Below are 25,186 nucleotides of genomic sequence, written 5' to 3'. Positions count from 1 at the left end.
CTGCACCTCGGACCCCAAGCAGGGGAAGGCAGAGGGTGTGATAAGGGGGGTAGGGCTCACTGAATGGCCTGGGGCTGCAGGTTGCTGAGCACTACATCTTCAGGGGCTCCTCAGGCAAAGGCAGGACTTGCCACAGGTTTACGATCCAGATGAGGAGACACAACGGAAGCAAACACACTAACTGTGTTCTGTGAATATCCCCCCAATGTGAGTACCTGGCTCAGGTCTCCTAAATACACTCGCTAGTTTTTTTCATGCCTACCAAACCCTCCTGCTGCCCTGACCTCACTTCTAACCAGTCTTCCAGGCCCAGCTCGACCCCCATGTCCTCCACACGCCCTGCTGACCACTCCAGCAGGGAGCATTCTCACCTTTCACCTACTGACCCCTGTCAGCAGCAGGGCAGGTGCACAGCCCACCCCATTCACTCACATGGGTCCTCCCTGTCCCTCTCAGCCCAGACCTCATTTCCCACCATCAACTCAGGAGAACCGATTGCTATCTTTCTCTCCCCACTTCAAGGGGCAAATGAGAATATTTATAAAATGCTTGGAGTTCTGTAGAGTCGAGGGCCTAATTAATGCCCAGGACCGACACCACATGCATCAGAGAAGTGTTGCAGCTGTAAAGGAAGATGACATGTGCTCTTTTGACTTCCAGGAAAGTGTGCAAAAAAAATAAATGACTAAATAAAAAAGCCTCGAGACCCTTGCAGGAGGAGGTGGGTGCGGCCTTACTGAGATATCTTTGTTTCTAAGGACCAGAAGGTGATACAATACACCTCTCCTCGCCATTCTCCCCAATTGCCCACCCACCTGAAAGCCTTACAGAACAATGCTGTCTACTGACCTGGTGGTCTGAAAGGACCCTTGCCAATAATGCAAATAGCATACAGGGGCAAATGATCTCTTCCAATCAAACAGTTAACCAGGATGCACTGGGCATCTCCTCTGGGTGAGGAAGGCCTGGTGACTGATCTCATTCCCCCACATCTACACCCTTTTTTGTTCGGAGGCAGCAGTCATATCTCCAGCAGAGTTAACGCCTTATCAAAGACCTGGACCAAGGGCTGGGTCCTGAGTCAAACTTCCTCTTCCGCAAGGCCTGCTCCTGCGCTGGCGGGCTGAGGGCCCCCATCCAGAGGTTGCAGAGCAGCAGGGCAAGTATCTCGGGCTAGCTGGAGTTCCCTGGCCACTGAATCACCAACAGGCTGTACCAGGGCTGAGCTCCAAGGTTGCAAGAAGCTGGGCCAAGCCGAGGCGCTCCGAAACCCTGTTCCAGCTGACTGACAGAGTGGAGGCATTAAGGTGTCTGTGGAAGGGACTATGCTGGACACCACCAGAGCCCCAGAGGAAAGAAGGGGTGGGAAGTGCCCTGAAGATAAGGCCAGGATAAAGCGGTAGACACAATGGCTCTATGTGCAGGGCCCAGGCCCCTCAGCACTGTGAACCAGTGAGCCGAGACCTGGCTGCCAGGAAATTCAGGAATCCAATGCCAGCTCTGGAAGAGCCCACTGCATGGTGCAAGCCCCTCCCCGTCCAGGGAGGCCCATTGGGCACATCTCAGCTTCCCCTGGCCTTGTGGTGGCCCCAGAATCCCCATCCTCTGGTCAGCAGGGCTTTGTCTGTGCAGACCTCAGACCAGCAGAGTTAGCTTCTCAGCAGAACCAACCAAGCCAGGCGAATCCGTCAGCCCCGTCAAGGCCATATGTAAACATCACTTACTACAAGTGGCGTGGAAGTAGGCTACGAGCAGGGAGGAGGTAAAAAAATAAGCAATCTTTGACTTCTGCCCCACTTCCTCCATGTGAATAGCTTAGTAATGACAAACTCACCCCTTCCCCCGCTCCACTCTGGGCAGCCCCGGAGCCACCCTGCAGAAGGCACTGCGAAACTTGGGGTTTGGGCTAAGATAAATACCTGTGTGACTTGGCAGAATTTCAGATCAATGCGGCACCAGCCTGCGGGGGGGTGGGGGGGGGTGGGGGTGGGGGGGGAGGGGGGGGGCCAGAGGGGACAGTGATGCCCGAATGCTGATCACCACTGTCAGGTTTCCCCTGTGATCGGTGTCTTCAGGGGTGGCCACAGAACACCCCTGTGGAGAACTCATTTGACTAGATAAGGGCCACTGATTGAGAAGCAAGGTTCAAGCAGAGGAGACAAGTTTCCAGAACTCCAGATTTTTAAGAGTTAAGGGGAAAACACCGTGAAGTTCCGATAACCCCACATTTCTCAACCCACATCATGCTGCCAACTGGGACAGTGTCTATGTTCTTTTTCTTGGGCCCTGGAAGTGAGGGGCAGGAGGAAGAGGAGAAGGAAGAGAAAGAGGAAGAGGAGATGGAGGAGGAGGAAGAGGAAGAAGAGGGTGAGAAGGAGGAAGAGGAGGAGAGCGTGGGTGAGAAAGGGCCTGAGTGACAAGTGCAGGTAGCAGCTGCTAAAAGGGCCTGGATGAGGAGTGGGCAGGAGGTGCTCAGACTGGCCTCCTTTCACGGGAAGACCCTGCCACCCTGAGCCCTGACAGGAGAGGCACTGCTGGCACTGCCTCCTAGGGAACATCTGGAAACCGGTGAGGGTAGTTTTTTTTGAGGGTAGTTTTTGGTTGTCACAATGACTCAGGGGCACTCCTGGTATTTAGTGGGTGAGAGCTGGAATGCTAAATTGCTGTAATGCACAGGACTTTGTCCTGACTAAGATGCTAATAGTGCACTCTGTTAAGAAATTCTGGACCCCAACAGGGAAGGTCTCTTCAACCGCAGGCCATTCAGACTCTAAATGAATGGGCAGAAGCACCCCAAACCCAGGGGAAAGGGAACAAGCTGGCAGTCACATCAACAGACAGGGCCACTCATCAGAGCCTTGCAAACGGTCTCGGGGAAGCTTGTAGAGCAGGGGTGGGAAACCTTTTCTCTGCCAATCTCTTCCATTTGGATATTTATACCATCATTCGCAGGCCATACAAAATTATCAACTTAAAAACTAGCCTGCTGTACTTGGTCAAACATTTGATTAACTCACCCCTAATGCCTTGGCAGTCAGACCCAATGATTTCAGGGGCCATAAGGCCCCGCGGGCCAGACTTTCCCTACCCCTGTTGTAGGGTAACCACGGTGATCAGCCTGCCCCCGGTTAACTGGGATGCTCCCTTCCCCATTCAGTAATTCCCTCTTTTCTTATGTTCATCTGTCTGTCTCTGTATTAACCCAAAGTATTTGGGTTGCACAATACAAAGCCCACCTATAAAGTAACGGGACCGACAAGCCACAAACAAACCCACTCCTAGTCTTTTACGGTCATGAGGTGCCAGAGAGACCCCCAGGAGCCCCGAGAGGGAGGGAACTGACCAGAGAGGTGATGCATTCGACTCTCTCTTGGGCCACCTGCCCGATTTTAGGCCCCTAATGTATTTCCCTCAGAGCAACGCAAGTTCTTCTGGTAGCAAAACTGTTCATGCATGCCCCCAAAGCACTTAGTTGAACGGGGAGAGTCTTGTGGACTGACACAAACCAGTGAGGGGCAGGCCCCACCGTTTTGGTGCAGGGAGCATCAGATTCCTTTTAGTGGTGTCACCTTAAAGCATTTGAAAGGAAGACAAAAATCCGGGGAAGACATAGTAGCTCTTGCAGGGAAAATGGGAGTGGATCCCCACACCCACCCCACCTCTGCTCCTGCTCCTGTACCTACTGGCTTCTTTGAAGACAGGTAGAGATGAGAAACAAAAGAGCAGAAGGAGCAGGAAAAGGGGAAGTTTCTGCCAGCATGGTTTAGCTCTAGCAAGAATAGGGGGACGGCAGGAAGAAGAATGTGGGTGGCAGTCCTGCACGTTTAAGGGGTGCAGTGAGAAAAGGGTCTTAGACTATTACCATTCAGGGTATTATTGAAGCATTGTTTAGGAGAGCCGTGGGCAAACTACGGCCCAAGGGCTGGATCCGGCCTGTTTGAAATGAATAAAACTAAAAAAAAAAAAAAAAGACTGTACCCTTTTATGTAATGATGTTTACTTTGAATTTATATTAGTTCACACAAACACTCCATCCATGCTTTTGTTCTGGCCCTCCGGTCCAGTTTAAGAACCCATTGTGGCCCTCGAGTCAAAAAGTTTGCCCACCCCTGGTTTAGGAGAACCAGGCTCATCTCAATGAGAGTGGGGTAGGAACCAAAATCAGTGGATACAATGGTGCAGCCTCCTTGGAGGGAAGCATGGTGGTTTCTTACAACACGAACCACAGTCTTACCATGTGGCCCCAGCAACTGAGCTCCTTGGCATTTATTCAAATGATTGAAAACTTGTGTCCACAGAAAACCTGCACTCAAATATTTGTAGCAGCTTTATTCATAAATGCCCAAACTTGGAAGTAACCAAGACATCTTTCTGTATGTGAGTGGATAAACTGTGGTACATCCAGACAATGGAGTACTACGCAGCAATGAAAAGAAGTGAGCATGAAGCCATAAAAAGACATGGAGAAACCTTAAATGCATATTACTAAGTGAAAGAAGCTACTCATAAAAATCTATGGACCGAGACTCTGTGATTCCAATTATATGACATTCTGGAAAAGACAGTAAAAAGATCCGTGGTTTCCAGGGGCTTGGAACGGGGGGGGGGGGGGGGGGGGAGTTATCCTTTAGGGGAAACACCGGGGGTTGTAAGGGCAGTGAAACTATTCTGTGTGACACTACAATGGTGGATACAGGCCATTTTGCATTCGTCAAAACTCATAGAATGCACAATGCAAAGAATAGACCCTAATGTAAACTAGGGGCTTTAGTTCACACTTAGCTCTAGTTAAAAACACATTACTTTTAGTTAATAATAATGAACCAATAATGACCCATCAATTGTTGCAAATGTACCACACTAACGCAAGATGTTAATAATAAGGGGAATTGTGTGGGGGTGGATAAGGAAGTATATAGGAACTCTGTACTTTCCACTAAATTTTTCTATAAACCTGAAATTGCTCTAAAAATGTCTATTAAAAAACCCCAGCTGATAAGATTTGGAAACAGCCTAAGTGCCCATCAGTAGATGAGCGGATTAAAAAACTGTGGCACATCTACACAATGAAATACTACACTGCAGTAAAAAAGAAGAAATCCTTATCATTTGCAACAGTATGGATGGAACTGGAGAGCATTATGCTAAGTGAAATAAGCCAGTCAGAGAAAGATAAATATCACATGATCTCACTCATTTGTGGAATATAATGAACAACATAAACTGATGAACAAAAACAGATCCAGAGACAGAGAAGCATCGATCAGACCGTCAAACCTCAGAGGGAAGGTAGGGGAGGGTGGGGGTAAGGGGGAGAGATCAATCAAAGGATTTATATGCAAGCATATAGGCCTAACCAATGGACACAGACAACAGGGGGATGAGAGCATGAATGGGGGGTGGGGGGTAACGTGAGGATAAGGACACATATGTAACAACTTAATCAATAAAAAAATAAAAATAAATAAAAATAAATGATACAAGCTAAAAATACAAAACAAACAAAAAACCCCCAGCTGATAACAATTTCAACCCTATGAGGCCATATTATTTTCTCCACATTCTGAATTGTCTAGTCTTACTGTTTCCCTAAGTTCAAGTACAACGTCCTTCTCCTAGGAAGGCCAAGCTGGCACAAGCAGCTTGGGTTGGACTTTTCTGGAAAGACAGAGGAGACACTGTGCAGCCTTCCATGGAGCCCACGGCTCTGGGCATCATCGCTGCCCCATCAGCTTGGCAGAGTATAAAGACAGACAACAGAGCTAAATTCCTGACCAGCCTCTGCCATCACTGTGAATCCTGGCCAGCTGAACACTTGCTAGGAAGTACAAGGAGCACACTGATTTCTCCTCTGCTGTGAAATGTGCTGCAGGGATGTGCTCACTAAACGCTGACAGTGGCTCCCAGGAGGGGCAATGGCCAGCTTTGTCAGTGGCTGATCTGACTGGGCTGGGCTGCCGTGTACCCTGCGCCTCCCTCTCAAACAGGGAGCATGTCCATGAGAGAAAGCAGGGGAGAATCACGTTCCCTGTGGAAACAGGCTGGGGAGAAGGCAGGGTACGGGACTGGAGGGGAGGGAAGGGAGGAACAGTGGGTGAGGGGTCTTCAAAAAAAGTCTTCCAACAGACAGGTTGACAGGCACAGCCAGGAGTCTAAGCAGCCTCCAAAACAACTAAGGAAACCCAGGACCCGGTTTCAGGGCAACTGGCCTTGCTTCTGTGGCCCCTCATGTAAAATAGATGATGTTTCCCAGTGGTTGAGCATCGACTTATAAACCAGCAGGTCACGGTTCGATTCCAGGTCAGGGCACATGCCCGGGTTGTGGGCTTGATTCCCGATCATGCAGGAGGCAGCCAATCAATGATTCTCTCTCATCGTTGATGTTTCTATCTCTCTCTCCCCTTCTCCCTTCCTCTCTGAAATCAATAAAAATATATTTCAAAATAAAATAAAATAATATAGATGGCGTTTCCTAGACGTGCTGTCTCTCAGAGAAGGACAAGTTATGAATACACTTTTCAATCTGTTGTCAGCCACTGTTAGCTCTGGGACTGAGGGAGCAGAATATAAGAGTTGCTAGAAAGATGGGTTCATCCAGTTGCTTGACCTTCCAGCTGCATCTGAGGGTATGCTCCCCAGTAGGTGTCAAGCACAGCCTTCATCATAACAAAACGAAGCTGCAGTTAGAGAACTTGCCCATCCCCCTCTCCCGTCTTCTTACACTTCAGGCAGGAAAGGAACAGAACAGCAATGGGGCTGTTTAGGTGTTCCACATCCTCCTTCTATGAAAACCTGTGAGCAAGGGAATGAAGCAAGCCGCTCACTCCCCATCCCCAGCTCTGCCACAACCTGACATTTTACTGTATGTTTGTTTGTTTATTTTCTGTCCTTTGGGGATCAAGTGGGGGTGAGCGAGAGGTGGTGTTTTCTGGTTTGCTGCATTCTTGGTGCCCAAACAGTGCCTGACACAAAGACAGCTCTCAACAGGACTTGTTAAATGAATTCAGTTCCATTTTGAGTCAAACCTACCTAGAGGTGTCTAGGGAATGTGAACCAAAGAAGTCAATATCTGAGCAGCAAAACTTTACAAGGACTTTGTGGAATCTAGGTTCTTTATTCTGGAATAAGACACCATGAACACTTGTGTGTGATGACAGATCTCCAAGAAATAATGCAGACACTGGAAACGTGTGTGTGTGTGTGTGTGTGTATGTGTGTAGATCAACAGAGTCATTGTGGATGTTTTTTTCTGAACTGGTGACATCTAACAGAGACCTGGATAAATGTGGGGAACCAGTCCTGCAAATATCTGGGGGAAAGCATCCAAAGGTAAAGAAACAGCAAGTGCAAAGGTCCTGTGGTAGGAGTGAACTCAGCCTGTTCAAAGAAGAACAAGGAGGCTGGTGTGGCTGGAGCAGGACAGTGGTGGGAAATGAGGCTGGAGAGATGCCAAAGCAGACTTCTCCCACGGGGAGCACTAGGAATCTGGATTTTATTTTAGGCTGAGCAGCTACTGGAAGGTTTTGAACAGAGGAGCAATATGTTCGAAGGGCTCAGTCAGGGTACTGAGAACAGATGAGGCCTTTCCAGAAACAAAACTGGAAGTGGCAGGAGTGAAGATGAGACTCCTGCAGAAGTCCGGGTGAAAGATGAGGGGCCGTGGGGAAGGATGTGAGAAGTGGCCGGATGTAGAATATAACACAATCAGAGCTGACAGGACTCACTGAACGTGGGGGGACTGAACATGGGAGGTGCGCTTTGGTCCTGTTCCTTCAGGGACCTGCTCTCTTTACCCCATCTTCATCTCTACCATTCCCCTGCCTTCTCTTCACCTTCCCAGGCCTTCTTTAACTTTCAAGGCCAGTTCAAACCTCAATGTCTTCAAAAACCTTTCCTGACCACTCATCTCTTCCAAAAAATTAAAAAGCAAACAAATGAAAAAACATACCAGAACACAGGCCTGGAGAAATCCATTAGCAGGCTGAATGCCCACAAGGGTCAGATCCACACCGTCTTATCTTGGTCCTGAGGATCTCAAACTTCTCTAAAGAGCTCTTACTAAAATCCCGCCCAGGGTTTACCCACTACCCTTGAGATCCTCTGGGATGCCACAAGCTAAACTGAAGGTCCTTCCCCGGGTCAGCTCCAGGCAGGTCCTAAGAATCTCAGTCTAAGGTAACCCCGGACACACCTGGGAGACACACAAGGAGCCAAGCGAACAGGCTCTGTGCTGAGTTGGGACCAGAACATGCGCACGTTGCAAATGTACAGACTCAGAGGCTATTCTCTGCTCCAGGTTTCTCTGCACCAAATGCCCTGCCTCTGCAGCAACCTCTTATGCGCCTGCGGGCACAGCCTAGCTCTCTACTCTCCTCAGAGGACCCCCCTACCCCCTCCTACCCACCTTCACACCCCCCACCACCCCATGATGCCTGTGGGAGAGAACTGAACAGACAGCGGCCCTCACTGACGCAAGTGTAATGATCCCAAGTTGGCCACTCAGCTGAGCATTCAACACGCCACGTATCCTCTTGGAAAATGAGTCCTTCCCTCGAGGACAGGTAGAAGTCAGTGTTCCGTGTGAATCAGGAGGCAGCCAGAACACTCTTGCTGATAACTCAACAAGGGCCCCAGACCGGCTGACCTGAGTCACCACAGAGCTTCGTCACCCAGCATTAGCTGTGGTTTTCTGCTTCTTACTTTGAAGGGAGGCAAACACCCGTGTCCTGAATGATGACAGGCCATACCAGTCCACACCCTCAGAGGCTTCTTGCCTTGCTGGGATGCTAATCCTGCCTAACAGGACTCCGTAACACTTCTATGGTTATGGTATTGGGTTTATGGAACACCTTTTAAAAATCAGAGTAGTGTGTTAAAAAGGGCATGAAATGTAAGTGACATAAGTGGTATGTATCATTTTCAATCAGTCCCTTGAAAACACACATCTTTTTCTCATTCTTAAAGTGTCCTACCGTCTCCAGCAAGAATCAAATACAATGCACATGTATCACCCCATCCACACTCAGCCCGAAGCAGACATTACTAATTGATCACAGTACTATTCCCACAGGTGCAGCCTTAAATCCTTCTGAACAGCCACTTCCAAGTAATCGCAGTTGACCTAGAAAGTGGTACCATTTCCCATTTCTGCTCCTGTAACATCTGTTGCTACGTCAATGAAGTTTTGGAAATGAGGGTGGGAGGAGGAAGAGAGAAGTGAAGAGAGAAACGGGGGGTAAATTATTTGCCATTAATAAAGACGTATTTGTCAACCACTCCATGTTAGGTTTTTAGCAAGGCACCGCAGAAGTTGAGAATAGGAGCAAAAAAAAAGAAAAGAAAAAGCCCACGAAGTAGGAAATGAAACCTCTACATGAAACGCACACGCTCTCACACACAATTACTGTCAGTGGAGCAAGAGGCCATCCAGGAGCACCGTTGGTATGACGACAAAACCAAAGTGGATTCCCTTCCCCCGGCATAAAGGAGGTAGAACCTAAGAATATCAATACTATTTCTACCCAATTTCCCCGCCTCCTCAAAGCCAAAGGTTTTTATATAAACAAAGCCCCAGATTTTCCGGAAATGTCTGCTGTGAAGCCTCTGGAAAAGCTAGCTCATCAGGTGTTAAACAGCCCAGGGGAAAACAATGACTGAACCATGTATGAAAGAGGCTCAAGTGGAGAAAGCCAAGGACACTATGTGGGTGGGTAGTTCAGGACAACCCAGCTTTCTTTTTTCTTTTTCTTTTTTTTTAAATATATTTTATTGATTTTTTACAGAGAGGAAGGGAGAGAGATAGAGAGTTAGAAACATCGATGGGAGAGAAACATCGATCAGCTGCCTCCTGCACATCTCCTACTGGGGATGTGCCCGCAACCCAGGTACATGCCCTTGACCGGAATCGAACCTGGGACCCTTCAGTCCGCAGTCCGACGCTCTATCCACTGAGCCAAACCGGTTTCGGCCCAGTTTTCTTTAATGCTTTCTATTGGGAGCCTAAACATGCCTTTTCACAAAAGTTAATGACTGTTATCTTCAAGGCCAAACAGTGAGGCCACTCACCCACATTTGCTCGGCTCAGCACCCAGTGAAGTCAGATGACATCACAGCCCCCAGAGGGCATTCCTGGCTGAGCCAGAACCCGGCTCTGGGCTGTGCCGTCTTCAGGGGTGACGACCACGCACATAGGAGAGAGGGGTTGACTCTCTCTCCCAATCACAGGCCAGCTGGTACCTGCCTTGCATAATGGTATATTCCACGGAAGGCACGTATCATATCCCATTTTCTGGCATAATAAACATCCCCACACTCCTCTCTAGTTCACTTCTCAAGGCTGGGAACTCAGATAAACTGTCCATCTGCAGGGCAAGCCTGTGGGGCTCTCTGCAGAGGGAGCTGCCTCTCAGACAGACCGCCTCCACCCTCGGCCTGGGAACAGTCACCCCTGGAGCAGAACCCTGTCCCTGCTTCAGGCAGCTCCTCTCAGAGAAGAGCAAACAGCCGGAAAGCGGAAAGCGTTGTTCCCTGATGAGTAGTAGGTGAAGCTCATCTTGGGGGGATGAAGCACATTTATTTTCTTTTCTGCTGGGAAAGAGCAGGCTCATTTCACCAAAGACTTTTCCTTGTCATTACTGAACAGCTCCTTGCAATTCTGGTTCCTTGGGTTCTGAGTTGCAAGCTGAAAAGATGAAGGAATTTTGACCCATAGGGACTGTTCTGTTCCAAAAGGTTAAACCGTTCTTTCTCCAGCTGAATGTTACAACTAAGAGCATCAGTCAAGGAAGAAATGTTTGATAGTGGGCCGCTAGATATTAGGTGATGCAAGTGAAGATCAAGAAAGTCTGTGGGGCAGTGTGCAGAAGCCCCGCGGAAAATACAGGCAGGCACGCAGCTCTGAGAACAACGGAATTTCTATAAGGAGCTACTATCTGTGTATTTAAACCTCAGAAGATAATTTAGTTTCCTGGCTCTCTAAAACATCAGCATTTCCTTTCCCATGGGCCAGCAGGATGGGCTTTTACATAACTACCGAGCAGTCAATACTGGGGGGAGGGGTTTGAGGGGCACTTCAGTGGAGGTGATCCACTTTAAGCAAACCAATTACGGGGAGGTTACTATAGAAAAGGATTATCAAATTAAGGTCCTTTAATTAAGACACTGATTTTTAAAACCTACATTTTTTTTTTCAACCGCTCACTCATTGGAAAGGAGGTCCGTCCCACTGGCTGTTTCACGTGTTAGTGATACAGTTTGCCAATGCGTACAACACCTTCACCTTTACCTAAGGGGGAGAAGCACCTTTAATAAACATGGGTAGAATCTAACACCTGAGGATCCAGATATTAAACTATCTATTCAGAGGTGCAAGGGTCATCAAAAAATGCTGCCAACTGCATGAAGAAAGTCCCCATGGACAGGTGAAACCAGAAATGCTATTTTCTTCTGATCAGCTTCTCCATCAAGTCAATGGAAATGCCTGTGCTTTTTTGTGGGTACATGTCATTGCTAAAGTTGGGGGTGAAGAGTCTGAAAGTAAGCCAGCTATTAGCAAATGTGCTAACCCAGATTCTATCTTTAGTGGGACTGTGAGGAACTAAATGTGTTAAAGTAACAGTGTTAAAGACCCTGCCATGTTCCGCTAGTATTTGGGGGAATGTCACCTGGGGAGGTGTGGAAACAGGGTGAGGAGGAGGTGGAGCCAGCACCCTAGTAGAGGGCTTTAGAGACTACAGTTCACGTGCTGTGACTTTCAGGCATAAATGGAAGAGATCATCCTTTAAAACAACACCCTTTAAGAAATTTATGGCAGAGACCAGCCAACATGGCTCAGGGGTTGAGTATCAACCTATGAACCAGGAGGTCATGGTTCGATTCCCAGTCAGGGGCACATGCCTGGGTTTCGGGCTCAATCCCGTGTGGGGCATGCAGGAGGCAGCCAAAGATTCTCTTTCATTGTTGATGTTTCTATCTCTCTCTCCCTCTCTCTTCCTCTCTGAAGTCAATAAAAATATATTTTAAAAAAATTATGGCAGAAATGCCAACAGGCCTCCATTAATGAATTTCTTATTAGAGGTTCCCTGGTCACAACAAAAAATGTCAGGTAGCACAACTCTTGTGATCTTCTGTCTTCTGAACATCTGAAGTCTTGACCAAAGGAGAGAAAAAAACAAAACAAAACTCTACCACACTCATTTCTTTGTGATATCTCACAGTGTTGGAAAGTAATAAGATTTCTTTTTAGCCAGCATGACACTTACATACATGGAAAGTACTCTCAATATGGTAAATATTTAGGGGAGTGGCTGTCTGAAAATCTGATTACATTGAGCCTAATGTCTGCTGCAAAATGGCACTCTCCCATGTGAGTGACTCCAGACACCTCAGCATCCGACACAGAGAAGCACACTAGTGAGATGGCTAGATCAGCGGGCAAGGATTCTGGGTTCAAATCCTAATTCTGCCACTTGCCGACTATGGGAGCTTGGGTGAGTTACTTTACATTTTGTGCCTCAGTTTGCTCATCTGCAAAAATAGGGATAATCATATCTCATAGGATTTCTAGATGGGTTAAAGGAGTTTGTGAATACATAAAGCACTTAAAGAAATTACCATATATAGGCACTGTGCTAAGTGATGGCCATTATCTCCTCAAAGAGTACCTTGCCCTGTCATACCAAGAACCCTCTTCTTGAGCCCTAGGTGCCCGCTGTATATCTCATCATATTGTGAAAAACCACGTGTCTGCTTCTGCTACAAGCTATGAAAAATTCAGGTGCAGGGCACAAGAGCTAGGTCACGGCCCTCTGCATTAATATCACCAAACCCTGCAGAGAATCTGCACAATCCATGTACAAAATAAGTAATTTCAACAAACAAATAAACAGCATCCCTCACTTTGAGCTGATGAATACTATTTTTGTTATTCAGCCCATTAGCTCTATAATACAACATCAAGTGAATAAAGTGGCTACCATTGGTGAATTAAGAACCACATTACATTAGCCCCAGCTTACAAAAATCACAATTGTTTGCTCACTTGGAGATAGTCTACGTGGGATGACAGTGGAGGTACTCCGAATGCCTCTGTTATTACTGTTAAAAGAAAAAAAAGTCCTGCCTTTTATCAGAAATAAAAGATAAATCCAATTTAGTTGAAAGGACTTTTGTTTATTTTCCGCTCCCTTCCATAGTAAGGGAAAGAGGCGCTTCACAAGAAATAAGCTCACATTATACAGTGAGTTGATGTTGTTTTCCTAAGTGTAAATCTCTAACTTTTAAGTTATTCACGGGGGCATAATCAGTTCATTCACCAAAACCTTTTACAACCTACAGAAGGTTCAAAATAAGAATTTACTTGAAATGATGGCCTTCATCAGAGGTCCCATTCTCTTGATATAGCATTTGATCCCAATATAGGAACTTGGAGTTATGCCTTTTGTACTTTTTTTCTCCCCAAAGGAAATTTAAAATAGAGCAGAATTTTGCTTAACTAAGTCAGGGAGAAAACTACTCACTGGAACTTGTAATTCACAGGTAGTAATGGAAGTTCTGCAATAATTACAGGTACCATATGGGGATCAGAGTTTACTAGTGACGACCTTCAGGCACTGAGAGACCCTGAAATAGCTTCTGAATCATTAAAGAATGATGAAGTTACATAACAATCTTTAACGTGTGTGCACCTAACAACAGAACGTCAAAAATACATGAGGCAAAAACTAATTGAATTGCAAGGAAAAATAGATAAATCCATTATCAGAGTTGGAGACTTCAACACTCCTCTATCAGAAATAAGCAGATCCAGTAGGCAGTAAATCAGTAAGGACATAATTGAACTCCACAACACCACCAACCAACTGGATATAATTGACTATTTTGTCCAAATACACATTCTTTCTCAAGCTCACATGAGCATTTACCAAAACAGATCACATTTTTGGGCTATAAAACACACACTAATAAATTTAAAAGCCCAGAAATCATTCAACATTCAATGTTTGCTTTTAGACTACAAAGGAGTTAAAGATTAGGCAACACACTTCTAAATAATACATGGATCAAAGAAGAAATATCAGAAGTAAAATGTACTTTGAATTAAATAAAAATGGAAATACAACTCATCCAAATGTGTGGGATGCAGCTAAAGCAGCATTTAGAGAAAAATTTGTAACATTGCATAAATATATTAGTAAAGAAGAAAGAACTAAGATCAATAATTTAAGTTTTTACCTTAGGAAAAGTTTGAAAAAGAAAAGCAAGTTAAATTCAAAGTAAGGAGAATATGATAACGTTTTTTATTTTAGTTATCATCTTGTTCTACTCTAAATTTCTGAAAATTAGTCACCCACATGGGACAGTATTTCTCAAACATTTTAATTAAAATCCCTGAAATGGCAAAAAGAAAGAACTCATACCCATTCCGTTAGAGTCTGGGGGCACAGTCTACAGCAAAGGAAAAAAACACACACCCTAATTTATCTGAGGTTTTACATTCTAAAAGTTAATTTTGATATTTCAATTTCCATTCTATTCACTAATATATCTGAGTATGTTTTAATATAGAAAGTGTTCTAACTTGCCAGCTAAGTTCCTTTTAGATTCTTTAATTATTCCTTATTCCAGGGAGATGTGCTGGTTTTGGTCTGTGGATCCAGGTATGCCAAGGCATACTCCATAGTACTCCCATTTGAGGAAGGGGATGAAAATATACAGTCTCTGTTAACCAGAATATCACATGGTGGATTGTAGGCCTGCCTCGTGACCCCCAAATCCTGCAAAGCACAAATTCCAGAAAGAAGAGGAGAGCATAGGCAGGTTCCTCATGCCTTTCAGTAGAGACCCAATGCTCATCAGTCCTCGGTCAAGCTGAGGATGAGTGAGGTAAGGCATCCTTTCTCCCCAGGGATTGAACATGGTAAGTAATCCTTCTCTCTGTCACCACATTAATGTTCATTTCCTCCACCACCACAAGTGTTTCTTCTTTCAACATGCCCTGGGTGGGAGGGAAGGAGAAGTCTTGCCATGAGAGGGAGAAGTGAAGTGATGTTCACTATAATGGTTGTCTGCTTTCCCAGTTCTCAATATTTTCTGTCCCAACTTTCTGGGCAATGACATGTTCCCAACCCAAAAGAATGATTCATTACAGGGTGAGCCTCATATTAGTGGAAAGAACAGAAATTCCACAAACAGACCCAGTACTCCTAAGAATATCAGGTGACAAATGTGGGATTTGAATTCAGTGAGTAGATAATAAATTATTCAACAAATGGTGTTTAGAGTAACTGGATCATTATTTAACAAAAGGCAAGTTAGACTTTTATCTCACATCTTACACCAAAATACATTCCCAAGAAATTGAAATTTAAACCCAAAAAGTCACAACTTAAAAGTACAAGGGAAAATGAGAGATCAGTCACTGAAATGCCTCCCTACCCCAAGACTAAGTATTATGCAAAAGTAGAAATCACAATGGAATAATAAACAGATTTTAAGTCCTTAAAAGTAAAAACACGATCATACTTCTGTAAACCCAAACACAATACATCTAAGTTTAAAAGGCCAAATGAAGAAAATATTTTCAATTTAATTTTTTAAAAACTGCATACAAATCAACATGAAAACAACCTACTCCAAACATGGTCTAAGGACAGAAATAGGGAATTCACAAGCAAGTAAATTCAAATACTCAAACATGAAGAATCTTTAAATTCTACCAAACTTTGGTCTTACCCAAAGAAATAAAAATTAAAATAATTAGATACTATTTACCAACATAATTAGAAAAGTCTAGAAAATGATAATATTCGCCATAGGCAAGGCTGCTGATAAATAGGTATTGACACATAGGTGGTAGAAGTATCAATTTGTACAGCTGTTCTGGAGGGCAGATTGTCAAAACATGTTAAAAGGTGAAAAAGTGTGTACTTTTGACCTTAGTAATCCAGCCCTGGGGATTAGTCCATAGAAGATAATTGAAAGACGCTAGTAATAATTTAGCTGCGAGAATTTTCATTTCAGGTTTGGGTATTTAAAAGTTTGAAACAACCTACATCCCAATCAATAAGGGAAACAATGATAATTCTATAATGGAATGTGTCATAGTCATTAAAAAATCATAGGTTGATAAGATATATTTATATTGTTTGCCACAGAAATAGTTCCCCTATGTACTGTAAATAAAAGGCAGATTTAGAAACATAATCTACTAAATGGCATTTTGAAGGAAAAAAAGTGAATATACAAATATCTGTATCCATACCCATAATGAGATCTGGTAGGATACGTATCTGTTGGTTAAACCTAGTAAGAGGATGCCTCTGGTGAGTCAAATTTGGGCTTCTTTTTTTTTTTTTTTTTTTTTTTTTTTTAGTGGAAGAGAGAGGGAAAGAGAGAGAGAAACATCAATGTGAGAGAAACAAATCTATTGGTTGCCTCCTGCACGAGCCCTGACCAGGCTGGGGAGGAGTTTGCAACCAAGGCATGTGCCCTTGACCGGAATTGAACCCAGTTCCCTTTGGTCTGCAGGCCGAAGCTCTATCTGCTGAGCCAACCTGGCTAGGGCTGGGCATATTTTTTAGATTCTTTTGTTTGTAGATTCTGATTTCCGTTTCATTTTGGGAAAAGAATAAGTAGGATATAACAGGCTGGCAGAGAAGGAGTGTGCTCTGAATGGCCTGCATGGAGAGGTGGCAACCGGAGGGTGTGCATCCGTGAGCACGAAGTGGCCAGCATAAGTGTGTTTGTTTTGTGTGTTTTTTGGAGGGGGCAGGGTTGTGGTTGATGAGGTTCAGAAAGAGTCCAGATCCAGGAGGATTCCCCACCTGGGTAATGTCCGAGTTGACCTCACCTCCCTAAAAAAATGCTCAGGCCCCAGGCTTGCTTTCTTCATTCTAGTTCAGGGACCTATGATTCATCCCTGAAACCCTAATTATAACACCCAAGGTCTGCTATGTGCAAAAAAACATCTGTCATTGTTTCAATTTGTTGGCAGGGGGTGTGGATAGCATGCGAACTGGCCCAATGACATGCTCCTCCAATGCAAAATAATAACCCAGGAGCCATCCAAGGTGAGAAGTGCTCAAGCCCAGAGTTTCCATCTGAGCTGGGTGCTAAGCAAGGTGAACAGTTTATGTCCCTTCATAGCTCATATGCCAATTCCTCAGAGCCACTGACATGGCAAAAGTTAGAGGCCTTGAGCTATTTCTTCTTTTTTGAATTGTTAACAGTATGTCCCCCATCACCCCTCACCCTTTGCCCCCTTCCACCCCACTCTAGGCCTTCACTACACTATTGTCCGTGTCCATGTCTTATTTTTTTTTAATTAAATAAAAAAAAATATTGGTAATATTGGTTAATAAAATTATACAGGCTTCAGGTGTACAATTCTATAATACATGAATATTGTATTGTGTGTTCACCACTTCAAGTCAAGTCTCCTTCCATCACCATTTATTCCCCCTTTACTCTCTTCTGCCTCCCACCCACCCCTGCTGTATCCTTCAACTGAGAAAAGGATCCTAAGTTTGTGTTTTCCCAGTTGGTTGCCAAGGCCTGCGGAGGGAGGGAGCAGAGTGTGTAATTGCAAACCTCTCATTTATCAGCGTTGGCTGCTTTTGTGTCACCAAATTACGTGTACCATTTAGCCAGTTAATCTCCGGTACCTCTTGGAAGTACATTAATTACACAGAGAATGCCGCAGACCTGGCAAGAGATGCTGGAGGAGCAGTTAAGGTACATCTATCCTCTAAGTGCCCAGGAGACTTGTTTACTGACTGACCTCATTCAAACTCAAGCTGGAGATATGGCCTCTTTGTAAGAATCCAATATTTTGACCTAAAAGTAGTGATCTTCAAAACAAAACAAAAGACAAAGAGCAAATGAGCAAACAACAACACAAACCTCCCACACAAGCCTGGGTCCTCTGACTTCAAATGCTGTAGTAGCATCTAGTCGTCACTTCTGAGGCTCCAGCTGTGCTCACAGGGGCCAAGGGCAGAGATGAAGACTGAGTCTTGGCCCTCAAACAAGTAGAAAAGAGAGGGCAAGTACCAACCAAGGTTAATCCAAGGCAGGACATGGAGGGGCCGAACGCTGCTGCTGAGGTTCCTAACCAGAAACGTTAACATATGCAAAGATTAAAACAAAAATAAAGCAAGGCAATAGCAGGCTGGAATTCCACTAAGTTGTATGTACAAGCTTGTTACACAACGCAGTTATGTGTACATGCCTTCTTGAGGAAGCCCTAAGCATCTACGCGTACCTGAGAAGTACAAGAAAGAAGAAGGAGAAGGTGGGGAAAATGGAAAGCTTTGCAAGGTAAGGGGAACAATGAAAAATTAAAAGCAAAGGTACTGAGATTTCACTTGACAAGGGGAGAGACTCTACATGAAAGAAAATGGTTTCCTACGACTTAATAGAAAGCACTAGCAAATACATGATATTCCATTTCAATAAACTTCCAACTTGTTCTTTAAGCCGAGGTAATGATTTATTTAAATCATATTCAATACAGCCAATCCATAATATTTCAAAAGAATTTACCCAGATTTTTAGATTTGGTATAAAGCAGTGGTTCCCAACATAGGGCACACGCCCCACAGGGGGTAATTTGATTTTTAAAGGGGACAATTAGAGAGTGAGCTGCTAACAGTGAATTTTTTGCATTTCTTATGGTTCTAGGGGTCTCATATATAGTACATAAATATATATTGGGACATATTTATGCATTAAGTTCTCTATTATATGTTTTGAAACTTTATTCGCTATTTTTTCATATCACTTCATATTATTATTTTTTAAAACAATTTCTTAGTGATTTCTTCCTCAGTACTTCAACTGTCCTTTTGTTCTTTTATTTTTCTCTTTCATGGATGCCATGTTCTTTGGAAGCTTGTTTAGACCAAGTTAATGGCCCTTTAGGCTTCCTCCACGTGAATAGGAGTTCACTTTTTGAATAATAAGAATTACATGTCACAGGCGGGCATGGGGAATTTAGAGATGCTTAGGTGAGGCATCGCCAATAAAAGGTGGGGAACCACTGGTCTAAAGGGAATGTGCCTTGCATTGGAAATGAAGAGTTCCTAAGAGATGGTTCTGGTAGCCCAGATTACAGGCTTTCCTATTTCAGGCTTTTTTATACTTGATATTTCATGGTCGGGGGAGGGGAGGGAGGCAAAACAAAAGCAAAAGTACCCAAATCTCTAGATGCAATTTTAAACATATTAGCGTTTAGTTTATACTTGAAGTTTATACGTAAAAATGAGGTCATTAAAAATATTTGAAATGGCCTTGGTGGGGTAGCTCAGTTGATTGGAGTATTGTCCTGTATACCAAAAGGCTACGGGGTTTGATCTCTGGTTAGGGTATGTATGGGAGGCAACCTATCAGTGTTTCTCTCTCTCTCCCTTCCTCTCTTTCTCAATTCAATAAAATATATCATCGGGTGAGGGTAAAAAATATACATATTTGAAATGGTAGCAGAACAGCAGTCAATTTTGGCAATCCAAAAAGAGAAAGAGGAGTGACATGATTAGCATGGGCTAGCTTAAGTCTAATACCGTTGGATCCTCACATTTCCCCCAGGTAAAGTACAAGAACACTTAGAACAACGAAGAGATTTCAGCAAGAGTTCTCACTCTGCCCTGGTCAACGAGGCAAGCACCTTTAATAGTTGCTCATAAATCCACAGTGGCATTTATAAATGTCAGAATGTACTTGTAGATAAAATGCAATTGGTTAAGCCAGAAGCTTCCCTAACAGCAACTGACTGAAGAGCAGTGGTTCCCCCCCTGTTCCTCCCCTGTCTCCCCAGCAGCGGCCTAAGCCACACCAGGGAACTTGTTAGCCATGCAAATGCTCCTGTTTCCTACCTGGCAATCTGGTTGCCCAAACCCTCCAGGTGGTTGTGATTTGAGGGCACTGCTGTGGAAGATCTGCAGAGGTTGTGCTTGTGAAACCCAGCACACAATGCCCAATTCAGCGTGTCAGGCTTTTCCCTTTTTGGTTGACCCAACCTCCACTTCCCATTGCCCATCCCTTTTCGTGGGCAGCCCAAAGAGTAGGACCCTGTTCAAACACGCTTTCAAAAGGCTCTCAGAGATAGGGCTAATGGAAAAAGTCACCTAGTTTTTGTATGTTACCATAGCAACACAACGGCACGAAGCATCATTTATTCGTACAAGAAAGGTCCGCTTCGCAGGGGATGTGGCATATTACAGAAAAATTCTGAGGAAACCAAATTTTGGAAAAGCAAATATGGGAAACTCAGCTTCTAAGGCTCCAGATACACCTTTACAGCCATGTTCTCAGTGAACTTTCCCTAATGATGGCTGCCCCGGAAGGAAAACCTGTGTTCTGGGCCAACCCCCACTGTCTACACTGAAAGACAAAATTTCCATGCAAAGGAGAAACATCTTACTTCATGCCTCCTACTGGCCTCAGTCCCAAACCCACAGGGAAGCTGACCTGTTTCATCTCTACACATCCTTAGTGACACTTGGAGTCCTAGGATGTCCTTCTTTAGGTCTACATCCAGTCCTCCTTCTGGGAGCTGCCAGAAAAATAATAATGTTTATTTCTAGATTATAAAACCTACTTCTGTATCACAATATCACTTTGATTTGTGTATAACCCTTTCTTTTTATAGTTTATAAGTAGCTTCCCCGTTTCCATCTCATTTGATTCTCATAGTAACCTGTGAGGTGGGCACAGTTTTATTTCCACTTTACAGCTGAGAAAACTGGAACTTAGTGCTGAATTCAGTAAACAACCGACCATGAAATGTGGAGGAAATACAAATATTTTGCATCAAAAATTAAAGCATTCACAATGTGCAAAAGAACTCCCAAACTTGCTTGAATTTGTCATCTGCCAAATGATACTCACAAAAATCATTAGGCAGGTTTTTAAGTTGGGTGGTATTTTTCTGGCTTAAGAAGGATGGGGAGCAGGGAGATGAGATGAGTAAGACAGACACTCTCCCAGTTATGGAATCCACATAACCTGCAATGACATTCTATGGGGTTCACTTAACAGCAAGGATAACTTGATGGTGCTAAGATTAATTAAGATCTTATACATGCCAGGCACTATTCTATGTTCATTACATACATCCAACAACCCTATTAATATCACCATTTCAGAGATGGGAAAAGCAAGGCACAGGGAAGCTAAGTCACTTGCCCAAGATTACACATCTTGCTCCCTGGACGCAAAGGAGGATGTGGGACTGGAGATGCCAAGCCTCTGTGAGGTTTGCTCTGCCGGCGACGGAAACCTGACAGGGGAGGGCAGCCACCACCGGAATCTGGATTACTTTTCCAGGGTTGCCATCAATCATCAGTCTCCATACTCTCTGCCAGAACATCAATCAGTGCTCAGGTTCTAAGTCATCAGGAGTATTAACTGATTCTTTCTCAGAGTGTCCCCATGAGAATGGGGAGGAGAGGAGAGATACTGGTTTTCTAGATCTGGGTGAGCAGTGGCACACTGCCTGATTTGCCTGGGACTGCCTTCAACGACGTGAAGAAAATCAGAGAGAAAAGCAACTCTGGAGGAAATGGGCAAAGGAAAGATGCATGTGGCCGGGATGAGTACAGTGGGGCCTTGACTTAGGAGTTTCATTCGGTGAGCTCCTAACGAGCTCGTTAAGGAGCTCGTTAAGTCAAATTACTCTATCAACTCAATGCAACAAATCAGCCGAGAGACAGCTGGTATCTCAAAAAACTCCTTAGTCGGACACTCGTAAGTCAAGGCCCCACTGTATTTAGTAATCTAGAAAGTGAGATGGAAGGCAGAAGTCCTAGTAAATACTTTTATTCATTCATTCATTCATTCATTCATTCATTTATTTATTTATTTAATCGATTGGTTGCCTCCTACATACGAGGGTTGGACCTGCAACCCAGGTATGTGCCCTTGACAGGAATCGAACCTGAGACCCTTTGGTCTGTGGGATTTTTTTTTTTTTTTTTTTTTTTTTTAAGAAATAGAAATAAAAGGGAATCCTCACTGGTGTAAATTACTCTTGCCTTCTTTTTCCTTGACTTTCCCCCCAACTTGTCACATTTTGGAATTGTATGAGCCAGCTTTTACATATTAATCAATCTTTTAGGTTTATACATCATTTCCTTTTCTTTTTTCTTTTTTAAAATATATTTTATTGATTTTTTACAGAGAGGAAGGGAGAGGGATAGAGAGTTAGAAACATCGATGAGAAAGAAACATCGACCAGCTGCCTCCTGCACATCCCCTACTGGGGATGTGCCTGCAACCAAGGTACATGCCCTTGACTGGAATCGAACCTGGGACCTTCCAGTCCACAGGCTGATGCTCTATCCACTGAGCCAAACCGGTTAGGGCACATCGTTTTCTTTTTAAAAAAATTTTTATTCTTGAAAGTATTACAAATGTTCCCCAATTCCCCCCTCACCCCATTGACCCCTTCTAGTCATACATCTTTTTCTGAAAGAAGGAAACAAAGATCAAGTTGAACTCACTTTCCGCTAGATTACCAAATACTCATCAGTGCAAAAGAGAAGAATCAGATGATGAATGAATGCAGTCTTCATGGGCAATTATACTGTGATGCAGTGGAGGACACAACTTTCAAAAAGAGTCCTCACATTTGTTTCCCTTTATCATTTCCTGCCCCTAATTGTCACTAAAGAACTTAAGCCCACCTTGAGATCCTAGGAATTCAACAACATTTCACAGCAAGTTCCAGAGTATTTCCCATAATCTCTCCTCAAGGCCAAGTCCCAAACCTGGGAGATGGGCCCACAGAGACCACAGTTAGGTGACTCTTCATAACCACACTCCTTCCACACTCTAATAATTGGGGACCAACAACTTACTCACGGAGGGCCCTGTGAGCTTCACTTTCCTCCTCTATACATGGGGGTGGTAATTCCTTCTTCATTAGGTTGGTGTTAAATTAAATGAGTTGATACATGGCAAGCATTTAGCACAGTGCCTGACACAGAGTAAACGCTCAAGCTCTTATTGCTACTACTAGATTTTTGTAATTGCGGAGAAAATTACTACAGGGAAGCGGCATACAGGAGGCTTCTAGTGTATTGGTAATGTTTTATTGCTTTGAAAACATCTAAAATCAGAACAATAATCAATACAAAAAAAAATAAACAAAAAGGTCTTAGGAAAAGGGGTGTGTAGGGGGAGCGATCCATAAACATGCCACCTATTGGTGAGTTTCAGGTGAGGACCTCGCTGGGTGCATCAGCTCCACTCTGCGCTTAATTCCCTGGGATAATGCGGTTCCTAACCAGCATGGGCAGGATTACAGAGGGGTCCGCGAAACCCCTGAAACTGTACCCGGAACTGGGTAAGGCTGCGGCTCAGGGCATTTGAGGGGAGGGGTTCCATAGCTTCTCTCAGACTCAGATATAGCGAGCAACTTGCTTTACAGGGTTAAACTCGGGATATTCACGGAACAATTCATTTCACAGAAGCTGCGGCAATAACCAGGACACCTGGGCTGCTGATCTGCTAGCTCCACACGGGACAGACCCGGCTCCCGGGAGCCCGGAGCCCGCCAGGCGGTGCGCGGCGCAGCACCCTCATCACTTACAGACCGACCTGTGAACGCACCCGCTCCGCAGACCTGACCCGGGTTTGTGGGTTTAACTTTCCTTCCCTTCCCCCATCCCTTGTTCCCCTCCGAGAACAAACTCAAAGGAAATAGACAACTCTCAGGGTTTCACTCCTGCCTTGGCTGACTCTTAAACCACGTCTCCCAGGGAAGTTAATTAAAAAAACAATTAATCCGCACAAAAATCCAAAATCTACTCCAAAGCTCAAGAGCTCTGCTAGTCAGAAGAGCGAAGGCACCTCTCCAGACCGTGAACATCTGCTCGGGCTCAGGGATGGGAAGGGGTCCCAAAGGGAGCAGGCAAGGTAGGCGGGAGGGTCGGGGCTCGCCACCCTCTGGGAGTCTGCACCCTCCGACGCGCAGGGTGAAGAAGGGCTTGGAGGCAGCCAGGCAAGCAGGGGGGTGAGGGCAAGTGTACGAACACACAGCGGCGGGTGGAAGTCCCAGCCCGAGCACACCCCGCTTCCCTCCCCGGGCCGGTGTTCTCACGCACAGTCCAGGTGGCCACTTCGCGGGGAAAGCCTGGGTGTTCGACGGCCCCCCTCTTTGGAATGGGCTCCCCCCATCCCCAGGAAGCCCGATGGACTCCCCTTCCAATCCTTGAAAAGCACTAACCTGGCTCCACTCTTCTAGGCGGGCAGAGAAAAGCCCTCGGGAAAAAGAAACGCAGGGGACAGGGGAGAGCGGGGTGTCGCCGAAGGGACGCAGGGAGGGGGCGCGCAGCCGGCGGCATACGTACCCAGCGCGAGCAGGGCGAGCTGTCCAGCTGAGGTGACCATTTTACGGGCGGCGGGCGGCGGGCAGCAGGCGCTCCAGCCTCCTGCCCTACCTGCGGTGCCCGAGTGGCGGAGCGGCGCTGCGGGGCCGGGGGAAAAAGGCGCCGGCGAGGCAAGGCCGGCCCCCGCGCGGGCGGGCGGAGGGAGGACCCAGCGCCTGGGCTACCCGAGTGCCTCGGCTGGCCCGCACTCGCCTGCACGCCTGGGCGGAAATGGGAAGGCGGTTACCGTCACCTCTCTGCCACTCGGGACCGGGCACAGCGGCCCACTCTCCCGCCCCGATGGGGGTGCCCCCCTAAGGGCATAGGAGGTGGAGGTTTGGGGCTGGGGGCGGGGACGTTGCACGCACCGTGCAGGGCGCGGGCGGTGGGGCGGGGCGATCTGGGACTCTCGGAGCCCCACCGCGGGAGCTTGGCACCCAGGACCAGCAAAAGGCAGGAAGCGCCCGACTTTAGACACCACCCTCAGACGAGTAGTAGTAGCTCAGTGCAGTCCGGCCCCAACGCCAGGGTCGGTGCCTGCTGCGGAGCCCGAGCGTCCCCAGGCGCAGTGGCAGCTTCTAGGCTCTAGGCGGCGGAGCAGAGCCGCAGGTGGGGGTCACCTGTGCCCACTGCAGCTGCCAGGGACCAGGGATGAGGTCCTGAAGGAGACCTGACCTGTGAGCTTCGCTGGCCGCCTGCTAAGACTCGGCCTAAGGAAAGTGCTCCCTAGAAGCCAGCGAAGAAGTTGTGAATCCAGGTTGCTCACCTGTGCCCCCATCCCAGGGAAGAACACTTGATTCTCCGGATGCTTGCCGCTG

General features: G+C 45.7%; 1 protein-coding gene across 1 annotated transcript in view; it reads right to left on the bottom strand.

The window, feature by feature from the left end:
- TGFA (transforming growth factor alpha) overlaps positions 1-24,390 on the bottom strand; it is a gene marked incomplete at its 5' end in the record, with an annotated part of 94,424 nt that extends 70,034 nt beyond the window's left edge. The window contains one exon of the mRNA XM_081101360.1: positions 24,351-24,390. Coding sequence (XP_080957486.1) covers positions 24,351-24,390 — 40 coding nt within the window. The remainder of the gene's footprint in view (positions 1-24,350) is intronic.
- Positions 24,391-25,186: the final 796 nt, after the last annotated feature.

Source organism: Myotis nattereri (assembly GCF_964212035.1).
Source record: "Myotis nattereri genome assembly, chromosome: 10".
Classification (NCBI taxonomy): Eukaryota; Metazoa; Chordata; class Mammalia; order Chiroptera; family Vespertilionidae; genus Myotis; species Myotis nattereri.
The sequence above is the reverse complement of the archived record's forward strand: the minus strand, read 5'-3'. Positions and strand labels throughout refer to the sequence as shown.